The 12,884-nt window shown below is 36.0% G+C and overlaps 1 protein-coding gene across 1 annotated transcript; it reads left to right on the top strand.

Annotated features, from left to right (window-relative positions):
• The first annotated feature begins 1,662 nt into the window (after positions 1–1,662).
• On the top strand, positions 1,663–8,148 carry LOC115422592 (coiled-coil domain-containing protein 42-like). Its single transcript, XM_030138979.1, has 6 exons — positions 1,663–2,049; positions 2,195–2,287; positions 3,356–3,544; positions 4,265–4,486; positions 6,136–6,294; positions 7,894–8,148. The coding sequence occupies exons 1-6, from the start codon at positions 1,918–1,920 to the stop codon at positions 8,011–8,013; spliced, it is 915 nt and encodes a 304-aa protein (XP_029994839.1). The 5' UTR covers positions 1,663–1,917; the 3' UTR covers positions 8,014–8,148.
• The last annotated feature ends 4,736 nt before the right edge of the window (positions 8,149–12,884 follow it).

Below are 12,884 nucleotides of genomic sequence, written 5' to 3'. Positions count from 1 at the left end.
TAATAGGTTAAAATACTTTGGGGTTATTATTTAACCCCTTCATGCATAAATTATGAAAAAAAGTATACTTTTTTTTTTTTTAGACTGATTTTATTTATCAAAATTAGGCTAAAGTTGAAAAGCATTTAGAATTTTTGTTAAAATATGATTTTGTTAAGAAGATATTTAACCTTTTGAGGCCCAGGAAAATACATGTTTTGGCTTTTTTAAAAATTTAATAATTGCCGATATTGGAAACATCGTCATACAACCGTTTTTTCAAATGCATTTTAAAGTTTTTAATGGAATGTCCTTTGCGGTGGACAGTTGTGTTTTTTGTACAAATCTGACTCTTGTCCATAAACATGGACAGTAAACGCATAGATAGGATTTTTAATTGTGCACAATTAAAGACAAAAACATGAAAAAAAACATAAAGAACAAGCATGGGAAATAAAAGGAAAACAACAACAAAAAAGAAAGAAAGAAAGAAAGCTCAAAATAGCAGAAAAACATGTAAAATAAAGAAAAATCGGGCAAAGTAAAAGTAAAATATTACAAATTGAACCTTTAAGATGATCCTTGTGTTCATTGAATTGTTTAGGGTTTATATAGACACTGCCCTCATGTGGTCTGGAGAATATTACCTTCATAAGCCGCTGGAAAGTGAGTTCAACTGTGTCTGCAAATGTGGACGTCAGACATGAAAGGGTTAATATCAATAATGATATCAGATGAAGGTGAAAAGTTGAATGAATGAATGAAAGTAAATTTAATATGAACTACATGATATGAAACAGTATGAGTGAAATATTTGACCCAAAATAATAATGCAAAATCGTTAATGTCAAAGCTAAATATTGACTAATAATTTAACAAAAGAAGATCTGCTTTGCTTGTAATATGTTGAAAATAATTTAGATTTTGTTTTTTTGTTTTTCTCCCCCTTGAACTGCCACCTTATCGTGGTGGGGGAGTTTGAGCGCCCGAATGATCCCAGGAGCTATGTTGTCGGGGGCTTTATGCCCCTGGTAGGGTCTCCCAAGGCAAACAGGTCCTGGGTGACGGGCCAGACTAAGAGCAGTTCAGAAGCCCCCATGAAGACGAAACAGCAAAGGAACGTGACGTGGCCCGGTACAAAAGTGTACATGTTTTGTTCTTAACAAGGTTATAGTAGTTTTGGATTTTTCATTATAGTTTAGTTTTATTTAGTTTTGACTTTTTTTTCTCTAATTCAGTTCATTTTAATTATTTTTAGAGCAGGTTTGCTAGTTTTTATTAATTTTCTTTTTTTTTCTAAATGCTTAGTTTTAGCTTCTTTATATCTTTTCTCTTCTTCGCCGCCATATTCAAATAAATCCCAGACAGGACTCTGCTGCTTTCTCCCAACATTAGTCTGCCTGTTTCCAGGTAGAGTGGGGACCAGAAGACGACTCTAAATGACAAGTGATGAGAAGTGACGGACTGTGAAGTAACCGTAGGGGGCTGCTAGCTAAAATTGCTCAAGCAACATAAATCAATTTTGTATCAATCCAACATTGACAAAAACAAAAACTAAGGGAATTTTGTTTTAGTTAGTTTTGTAAACACACAATACAGTTTCAGTTAGTTATCTTTTTTTTCTTTGAATTATAGTTTTTATTTATTTCAGTGAATGAAAATGTTTTTACAGTTCTAGTTTTCGTCATTTTGTTAGTTTTCGTTAACAATAATAACCTCGGTTCTTAACAGTATTAATATTAGACCTGGTCCTAAATAAAGGGAGTTTCCATAAATGTATTTTATGCACATTTTTAAGTCAAACTGAAGATTTTTGTTTGTGTTGGAATCTCACTGTTACCATGGAAACAGGGTCAAACTGTCGCTGAGGTTTGGAAGAAGTAGAAGTAGAAGAAGCATCAGCATCTGAGACTGAAAGGCTTCAGCTGAAGCACATTCATGGATCAGAGGAAACATTTAACAGACGAGGATTTACAGGAAATCCACACAGTGGTGGAAAAGCGTTTAGAACTGTTGAAAAAACAGGAGGAATATGAGGACGTCAGCAAACGTCTGGATGAACGGAGACAGGTAGTGAACAGACACACATACACACACACAGATACACACACACTTACACACACACACACACACATACTGTGTCCATCGGGTTCAAAGGTCATTTAGAACATTATTAAAATCATTTGAGTTCATCCACTGACAACTTCTGTTTCAGATGCTGATGAAAATACAAGAGGAAAACAGGAAGTTACAACAGGAAGTGGACGAGTTACGTCAGTTCAGAATCAGCCACGACATGATTCAGAAGGTGAGACTTGACCTGGCGGACTCAGATTAAACTCATATTAAACTAATGTTAAACTCATATTAAACTCATATTAAACTAATGTTAAACTCATATTAAACTCATATTAAACTAATGTTAAACTCATATTAAACTCATATTAAACTAATGTTAAACTCATATTAAACTAATGTTAAACTCATATTAAACTAATGTTAAACTCATATTAAACTAATGTTAAACTCATATTAAACTCATATTAAACTAATGTTAAACTCATATTAAACTAATGTTAAACTCATATTAAACTAATGTTAAACTCATATTAAACTCATATTAAACTAATGTTAAACTCATATTAAACTAATGTTAAACTCATATTAAACTAATGTTAAACTCATATTAAACTCATATTAAACTAATGTTAAACTCATATTAAACTCATATTAAACTAATGTTAAACTCATATTAAACTAATGTTAAACTCATATTAAACTAATGTTAAACTCATATTAAACTCATATTAAACTAATGTTAAACTCATATTAAACTAATGTTAAACTCATATTAAACTAATGTTAAACTCATATTAAACTCATATTAAACTAATGTTAAACTCATATTAAACTAATGTTAAACTCATATTAAACTAATGTTAAACTCATATTAAACTCATATTAAACTAATGTTAAACTCATATTAAACTAATGTTAAACTCATATTAAACTAATGTTAAACTCATATTAAACTCATATTAAACTAATGTTAAACTCATATTAAACTCATATTAAACTAATGTTAAACTCATATTAAACTAATGTTAAACTCATATTAAACTAATGTTAAACTCATATTAAACTCATATTAAACTAATGTTAAACTCATATTAAACTAATGTTAAACTCATATTAAACTAATGTTAAACTCATATTAAACTAATGTTAAACTCATATTAAACTAATGTTAAACTCATATTAAACTCATATTAGACCAGAGTCCAGTTTAATCCTTACAAACATGACAAACCTCCAAATGAACCGTCCTCATCACAGTTATTTTTGATGCTAACTGGACTTTTTTGTGTTTTTTTAGCGTAAAGAGCATCTGGTTCAGAAGGTGCAGATGGAGGTCACAGAGGTGGAGGTGACGGAGGTCGACCTGCAGAGATCAAAGGTCAAATACGACCAGATGAAGCAGAAGGAGGAGGAGGCTCAGCGTCGGCTGCAGATCCAACGAGTTTCCCTCGTTCCCTTCCTGGAGAAAGTCGTAACCATGACGCAGGTTCACACTTTTATTTCCTGTTTGTGTTCCAGGTTTATTTAGTGTCTTTGAAAAATCAAACCTAATGTCCTGTTCATCGTGTTGCATCTTTTATGTCGTTTTTGCATCATTTTCATTTTGTTGTCTTTTGCATTTTTTATGTCCTTTTTTGTGTTGTGTTGGTTTTTGTGTCATTTTTGAGTCTTTTTTGGGTCTGCTGTGTTTTTTACTGGTTTTCATTTTGTTGAATCTTTTGCTTTGCTTTTGTTTTGCATCTGTTGTTGTGTCTTGTGTCATTTTTTGTGTTTTCATTTTGTCATGTAGCTTTGACTCGTTTTTTTGCATTTATCGTTATTCGTTTTGTGTCTACGTCGTTTTCTGTCATGTCGTTTTAAGTTTTTGCATCTTTTGCTTTGTTTTTTGCATATTTTGCATCATTTTCATCTTGTTTTGTCTTTTTTGTTGTCGTTTGCTTCATTGTTTTGTATCATTTTCATCTTGTTGTGTCTTCTAAAACCACATATTGCTGTGATTTCTTCTAACACTTAGCCTGTAAGCTCAAAATACAAATTTGACATTTATTGCTTTAATTATCGACTGACGTCAGCGTATGCTGTTGTACTGATTCAGTTTTTTTAAATGTTTTTTTATTCGTTAACAGGTTGTTTCAGTCCTTTTACTTTTTCATTTTGTTTACGTTTGGTTGTTTACTTCCCTTGCTTCCTGTTGTTGTTTTGCCAGTTTGTGGACGTGGAGATGCTTATGAAGCATTTGGAGAACCTCCTCCACCTCAGATCCAGTCTGTTCCAGAAGGACAAACTTAAAGTGGACCAGGTGGAGCAGCAGAAGAAGGACCTGCTGACCATGGACTACCAGCACCACCTGGACATGGTCCAAGCCCACAGCCGCATGGCTGCAGTCCGCACGCAGCTGGACGCCGCCGCCCACCAGGCCCAGATATGGGTACAAGAACCGACACTGAGCAGTGGGCGGGGCCTGACCAGGTTCAGGTGTAGCTGTGGGTGTGGTCTGACCCGGTTCAGGTGTAGTTGTGGGCGTGGTCTGATCAGGTTCAGGTGTAGCTGTGGGTGTGGTCTGACCAGGTTCAGGTGTAGTTGTGGGCGTGGTCTGATCAGGTTCAGGTGTAGCTGTGGGTGTGGTCTGACCAGGTTCAGGTGTAGTTGTGGGCGTGGTCTGATCAGGTTCAGGTGTAGCTGTGGGTGTGGTCTGACCAGGTTCAGGTGTAGCTGTGGGTGTGGTCTGACCAGGTTCAGGTGTAGCTGTGGGTGTGGTCTGACCAGGTTCAGGTGTAGCTGTGGGTGTGGTCTGACCAGGTTCAGGTGTAGCTGTGGGTGTGGTCTGACCAGGTTCAGGTTCAAGGCGTCGTGTTCAGAAACATAATCAGTGTTTAAGAAATGAAGAAAAACATTATTTAATCATAATCATAGATTCATGAGTTATTGTTTAATGATTATTACCTCCGCCAAGGAGGTTATGTTTTTGCCAGGGTTTGTTTGTTTGTCTGTTTGTTTGTCTGTCCGTTAGTGTGCAACATAACTCAAAAAGTTATGGACAGATTTGGATGAAATTTTCAGGGTTTGTTGGAAATGGGATAAGGAAGAAATGATTAAATTTTGGTGGTGATCGGGGGTGGGGGGGCCCACGGGGGGGGCCACTGATCAGCCTTGGCGGAGGTCTGCGCTCTCCGAGTGCTTCTAGTTTTCTTATTCTTCGTTTTATTGATTATTTTAGTCAATTTATGTTTGTGTTTATTTGTTGTTAAAATTGTTAAAATGTTAAAATTTCATTTTAAATATATTTTATCAATTTATTGATTATTTAATTCCTTTTTGTCCATTTTCTTCATTATTTTATTGATTTTATGGATTTTTGTATAATTTTTGGTCCATTATTGTTTTATTTTGCTCATTTATTTATTTTTAGTGTTCATAGAAGTGCATTAGAATGAATTTAAGTCAACAGCTGAGGTCAGTCTATGATTGTTTGCTTGTTTGTTACCAAGGAGGTTATGTTTTTGCCAGGGTTTGTTTGTCTGTTTGTTTGTTTGTTTGTTTGTCTGTCCGTTAGTGTGCAACATGACTCAAAAAGTTATGGACAGATTTTGATAAAATTTTCAGGGTTTGTTGGAAATGGGATAAGGGAGAAATGATTAAATTTTGGTGGTGATCGGGGGTGGGGGGGCCCATTTCCAACAAACCCTGAAAATTTCATCAAAATCTGTCCATAACTTTTTGAGTTATGTTGCACACTAACGGACAGACAAACAGACAAACAAACAAACCCTGGCAAAAACATAACCTCCTTGGCGTGGGGGGGGCCCACAGGGGGGGCCACTGATCAGCCTTGGCGGAGGTCTGCGCTCTGAGTGCTTCTAGTTTTCTTTCTTTCTTTCTTTCTTTCTTTCTTTCTTTCTCTCTCTCTCTCTCTCTCTCTCTCTCTCTCTCTCTCTCTCTCTCTCTCTCTCTCTCTCTCTCTCTCTCTCCTCTCTCTCTCTCTCTCTCTCTCTCTCTCTCTCTCTCTCTCTCTTTCTTTCTTTCTTTCTTTCTTTCTTTCTTTCTTTCCCTGTTTTTATTCCTTTTTTCCTTGTGCAGGAACAGAAGTGGACCCAGATCCAGAAAACGTCTGAAAGACAAATCCTTGAATTGGGGCAGATGAAGATCTCCATCCTCAACCTTTTTGAGGCGGCGGGGGGCGTGGTCGGAGAAGAGGGTGGAGTCGACATGGGAGATGCAGAGACGCAGCTGGAAACGGTACATCCTGGTGACCGATCAAATCTATTGCACTTTTTATCCGACATGAAAATCTGCAAAATATTATGTAAATTTACACACATCACTTTTATTAAAGCCTTTGTCTATTTCAAACTGTTACGCCCCGGCCTAGGGGTTCACCAGGGTGAACATAATGTGCTCAACTTTGTCCCCTCCCAGCTCCCAAGCACACACGTCAGTCAAAAACTAAAAGTTCACAATATTTATTATTAGTAGTTTTTCCTCAACAACTAAGGAAGGGTTAGGGGAGGGAGCGGCTAAAACAACAAACAAAATATCTGTAGAGCTTAAACTAACTGACCTAATCCAAAATAAATGCAAGAAATAAAATACAGAAAACTTACCTAACTACCTAACCAAAACAGGAGAAAAGGTGAAAACAAAAGAGCCGACCTCCCCTACCAGAAAAAGGATCGAATTTACAAAAAAACAACTGTTTACAATTATATGCAAACGAAGTTTTACACAAGCACACGAAGACTGACAGTCACACACACGAACACAGGGTTGGAAGCTGGCAGAAGAGCAAGAGCGAGCGAGGACGGAAGTTCCAGGGCCATTTTTAAAGGGCCGGGCAATCATGCTCCACCAATCAGAAACCTGCAAACAAACAGACACAAAAGGGCACAGCACACCTACAGGACGGGGGAGAACACACACACACACACACACACTAGACAGAAAACACATGCATATACATATAACTAGACAAATTATGACCCAGGGTCATAACACAAACCCTAACCCTTTGTGGATTTTTTTTTTTTCAGTTTTTGGTCATTTTATGGGTTTTTTGTGTTATTTCATGTATTACTAACTATTTTGTGCTTATTTTTGTGATTATTTTGTTGGTTTCATTGATTATTTTATTCATTTCTTGCTTGTTTTGGTATCTTTTTTTTTGGTCATTTTATGGATTTTTTAAAAGATTTTTTGGGGTTATATTATGTATTATGTGTATTATACTGTTTGTGCTTGTTTTAATTTTCAGTTGGCTGGTTTCATTGATTATTTTATTCATGTCTTTCTTGTTTTTTTATTTTTTGAGTTACATTATGTATTATGTGTATTTTACTATTTTGTGCTTGTTTTGGTGGTTATTTTGTTGATTTAATTTATTATTAGAGTAATTTTTTGCTTGTTTTGTTACTTATTTTACTCTTTTTTTTGGTCATTATATGGGAGTGAATTAATTTATTCGCCTCAAACATTTATAAGTGTAATTTTTCATGGCCAGTGTTGAAGTAGATCATGACTTTGAGTTCTCATCTCCTTGTCCTTTTACATCAGCTGTTAAAATATTGATTATTTTGGTTAAAAAAAAAAAAAAGTTTACAACTTTTTTGTCGCAGTTATAACAATATTTTTATTTGATAAAGTATGGTCTCAGGGTCTGGTTGACTTTATTTGTTTTGTTCAAGGAAAATTTGACTTGTTTTTCATTTGTTCAACAAATTGTTGAAACAAAAGCAAAAAGAATAGTTTTAATACTTAGAACGTTTCCACTCAGGTGTTTGAGTGTAAAGTGTAAATACAGATGGATGTAAACAGACGTCGCGTCTTTGTGTCTGGTTTCAGATTCAGACGTTCATCCAGAGCTACGACAACGTAGTGAGACAAGGTCAGAGACAAAACCCAGACAAGACCCAGAGTGGACGCAAGAGAGCGGAGATGCCACCGATTAAACCCCGACATTAAAAAAACAGAAGGAACAGACTTTAACCAGTAACACGGAAATAGCAGCGTTCATCAACTCAACATTAAAACAGTTTATTCAACATTCGACATTAATAAGTTCAACATATACTCCTTATTTCACTGGTTTATAAGTAAAAAGACACAATAAAAGATGTTAAACTTCACCACGTTCTGGTCATTATTATTATACACTTATGTTTTATTATTGTTGTGTTATTGTAATTATTCTGTTGATTTTATTATTTGTGTTTGTTTTGTGATTATTTTGTTTTTATTGATTATTTTATTATTTTTGGTTTGTTGTGTTGATTTGTTTTATATCATTTGTATTTGTTTTGTTGATTTTATTGACTATTTTATAGTTGGTTTTTTATTATTATATTGATTTTATTATTTTTTTTATTCTTTTCTGTATTAGATGAACTCATAAAGACCTGGTTTGATGGATGCGATTGGAGCTCAGGCCAAACTTCATTTTTTTCTCCTTCATATGTTGTATCTATACTCAACAGCTTCATCCTCTTCCTCTGCTCTTCATCATCTCACATAGACTGGTTTAATGAACTGGATGTGTTGTCTGTTTCCTGTTATGTTTGATTGTATTGTTATGGTTCTTCAATAAAGTTTATATATATATATATATATATATATATATATATATATATATGTGTGTGTGTGTGTGTGTGTGTGTGTGTGTGTGTGTGTGTGTGTATGTGCGCGTGTGAAAAAAAGACCTTTGACTCCTTTGGTCCAAAATGGCCGACAGTGGCAGCGTCACATGAAAGGTTTCAGGGTTTCCGTCAGTGTCCATCAGAGGACGATTGTGTTGAACATTAGTATGAACAGGAGACTCAGTGGAATGTGGATGTTTAATTTATATTCACAGTTAAATGTGGTTCATATTTCAAAGAATAACTGGCCACATCATCTGCCAGACCATGGATTTGTCTCATTTAAATAAAATCACATTATAATTAAAAATTCATAGGCCAAAAAATAGAGCAGAGAATCACAAGTCGAAGTGAAATCACTTTTGTTTTTGTCAAAATAATGTTATCACATCTACTACGTTGTTCCAGAGTTAGTTACCCAGCTCTGCTTCTATATCAGTGGCTTCTGCTCGTCTTTCAGACAGGGGAAGCTCAGTGTCGGCTTACATAAAAAAAAATAAAGAAATGTCAAGTTATTTAAACATAAATTCGGCCGTCTGTTCCTTTTTAGAAAATGGTCAGTGACCTTATCGTACCAACTAAACAAGAAAACGTTGAAATTATGTTCAATTGAAACAAGGAAGTACAATGAGTGTGTTTTATTTACAGTGCAAGAAATGAACAAGTCATTTCGTAGTGGTTTCTCTGCTTTCCCAGCAGAATGTGTGACGGTATTAAACTGAACTGTGTCAGTGAAGGAGCAGATCTGAAAACAGCTGTCAATCAAACGGGATTCAGCCTTTGGACTGATCCTCCAATCAGCATGTGGAAGCTCAGCGTCCAGCCCGGCCAAGCTCCGCCCACAGCTCCATTCACCCCCAGAGACGCCGAGTGTCCGGGGGCGGGACAACATGGTGGCATTTATCCAATCACCGTCCAGTTTAGAGACAATAAAAAAACCAGTTCCACTCAGTCCCATTGAAGTGCATGAACGCTGAGCGTCTACGGACAAATGCACTGAGCAGAGATGGAGGAGAAAACAGACACGGGAATGGAGGAGAAGTGAACAACATGGAGTCTGTGATTTGTGATAAAGCTGATTCTGAACGAACTCGTCTGTGAGATGAACGTGTTCGAACACATTTGTAGTCAATGAAATGTCAACACAACCAAACAGATTTAACCATTTAATTTTCATAATTTTAGGGGAAGCTGAGCTTCCACTGCAGTCTGTGAGAAAACACCTCTGATCTACATGAGTGTTTCTATAAAACTGGTCCTAAAAACAGGACATGGGCTTAAAAATTCAAACCAGATGTAACTAATGTTATGAAGTAAGTTTGGAAGCACTTTGGGTCTATTTTAAAAACAGATATTTACTAAGATAAAAGAGAAACTATTTTTCAGATGAAACACATTTTCATATTATTTTACATTATATTAAATACAAAAATCTGTGTGTAACACGGTCCAAAGGACACGAAAATTATGTGCTACTATTTTTTTGAATATCTCTTTTTTCTCTTGCAGGTAGATTTTGGGAATTGAACTAATTATTCACGGCAGAGTGTTTCACAAAAATGACCACTATTGCAAAATCCTTTGCGATTTATGAGAATTTAACTGGGCAGGTTCTGCATGTAACGCAAGTGGACACGATGGGTTCCACACCAAACCTGGAATTAAACTGCCAATTCATGAAAAACCCGCATGTCTGGATTAGAAAAACCACCAGGATCATTAAATTCAATACAGTGTCTTTATTTATAGCACAATATGAGACCATTTACAGCCATGTTTTTAAAATAAAATGCACTGACACCTAGGGAGCTTTTCCTGTCCCAATTTTGGTCCTATTTTTGGCCCCAATATTTTATTATAAATTCATTAATTATAGGATGGCTCAGAGCAAGAGTATAATTTTTTTGTGCATTTCTCTGAGGTCATCAGTAGGTCCATCCTGGAGGGAAATATGTCTACATTTACCTTTCATTATTGGGTCTGAAAAGCTGGAAAAGTGCCAGATACTAAAATGAACCCAGTTTCATAGAAGCAGCCATATCATATTTTATTTTTCCCTCTCTGTTATTTCTTAAAGATCTGAAAGCTCTCATTTATTTTTAACAGTATCTTTTCCACCATTTGGGACTGAATTTAGTTCTCAAAAATGATTAAACTTCTATTGATTCACGTAAAAATGAATTATTTGTTTACTATTAACATGACCTTCACCATGTTGGACGCAAACTGTCAAAAAACCCCATGTTCACCTTTCCAGCTTACCGGCCGACAGGCTGTCAGCTGTTGTCATGTGGCCTCCAGCGTCTGTCGTCCATTACAAAACTTTCAATCGTCTTCTTCTCTGAAACTACAATTCGATTGACTTCAGACTTGGTATACAGCTTCTGTATGATGGTGTCAACAAAAGTTAGAGAAATTATTTGGATCTGGATCTGATTCTGGATTTGGTGCCACTCTGAAAAATGTCCCCATTATAACAGATAGGAAGTGGATGGATGCAATAACTCAGTAAATATAAATGATATCCAGTGTAAATGTCTCCAGTCCAGCCCTGATGGGGAGATGACCTAAACATAATGTCCACATGCTGATCAGGATCTTCTTCTGGATCTGGAACTGACGGAAAATTTAACACAGGCTCTTATGGGGAAAAAATTTCAATCGTCTTCTTCTCCCAAACTCCAGTTCTGATTGACTTCAAACTTGGTATACAGCTTCTGTATGATGATGTCAGCACAAGTTAGTGAAATTATTTGGATCTGGATCTGATTCTGGATTTGGTGCCACTTTGAAAAATATTCCCATTATAACAGATAGGAAGTGGATTGATCCAATAAATCAGTATCAATGATATCAAGTTGGAATTTGAATTTTTTACAGATCTGATTGGAATATGAGCAAAACATGGACTATTTCTGTAATAGAATAAATACACAGAACTGGGTGAGAATAAATGCATCTGGATACATTTCCTAAAGCTTTGAATTTGGCCAGTAAGCTACAGGGCCAATGGTCCTATTTTTACTTAAGGACTCAAGGGTTACTTAATACTCCCACAAAAAAAAAGACACAACATTCCTCATTTTCAGCTGTTTATAGCACTTTTCACTTTTTTTTTTTTTTTTTTTTTTGCTGTTTCAGTATAAAGGTTAGCTAATGTCATTAGCATTGGCATGTATAATAAGCAACAAGATCTTTTAATCTACATTACGTAAAAAGGTAATAAATAAGGGATTTTATATCCTCATATCTTTTTGTTTACAGTCTTTGCTGCCCATAATAATTATGGGTGAAACTGTATTTTTTGTTCAACGTTAACATCAGTTTTTATTAGCAGTGCTGGACCTCTGACATTCAGGACTGAAAACATCAGAGTTTAGCCTCTACACTCTTTGATTATTTATACTAAAAAATACCTTCCATACATGTAATGCATTATTATCAACGGTGGCTTGAATAATATACATTCATTTCTTGTTTTTTTTTGGTACACCTGGAAATGTTCCACAGATAGTTTCAGTACATGGTAGTTTGGTAGTTAGCTAACAGCCGTCATTAGCTTGTTAGCGTCATTGGCTGGTTCATGTAGAAGGAGTGCTAAGTTTTATTTGAGATTTGAGCACTTTAACGTAATAAATAATAACATATTAAAACTAGTGCTAGCCGGTTTTGGGGTCACTCGTTAGCTTGCATTATGCTAAATACTACTGACTACAGGCTAATGCTAATACCGCTTATGACACGTCTCGCCGTTAGCTTAGTCACATACAGAGGCTAACTATCGTGACCTGCTAACGCCTGGTTGATGTGTAAACAGTAATGTATGGACGTTAGCTTCCAACAGGTGAGACTTTCTAAGCCATGTTACAAGTAATGGTATTTCTGGTCGTTTCGATAACTCAACACTGATGTTTAAATCTCCATAGACCACCGCGGATTGGCGGAGCGGTAGCCGTGAGGGGGCGGAGGATGGGGGGTGGGGGTGGGGGAGGAGGTGAGCAGCTCCGGCAGGACGTGGTTTAAAGACCCACAAAACACGAAACGGAGAAGGTGAGTAGCAGCCTGTGTTTTCTCCACAGAACCGCGAATATGTTTGAGAGTGGTTAAAACTTAACACCGATACGTATTTATGTTTTAACCTGTATTTAAGTCACTTCACCGCTGAGTTTATCGACCATCACTGCGAAAGTTACGTTAGCT

This window comes from Sphaeramia orbicularis, chromosome 7, assembly GCF_902148855.1.
Source record: "Sphaeramia orbicularis chromosome 7, fSphaOr1.1, whole genome shotgun sequence".
NCBI lineage: Eukaryota > Metazoa > Chordata > Actinopteri > Kurtiformes > Apogonidae > Sphaeramia > Sphaeramia orbicularis.
The sequence above is the reverse complement of the archived record's forward strand: the minus strand, read 5'-3'. Positions and strand labels throughout refer to the sequence as shown.

Coding starts and splice junctions, on each gene's coding strand:
- LOC115422592 (XM_030138979.1), top strand. CDS start 1,918: ATGGATCAGAGGAAACATTTAACAGACGAGGATTTACAGGAAATCCAC. Junction 3,545..4,264: donor AAGTCGTAACCATGACGCAG/GTTCACACTTTT, acceptor TTGTTTTGCCAG/TTTGTGGACGTGGAGATGCT. Junction 6,295..7,893: donor CAGAGACGCAGCTGGAAACG/GTACATCCTGGT, acceptor GTCTGGTTTCAG/ATTCAGACGTTCATCCAGAG.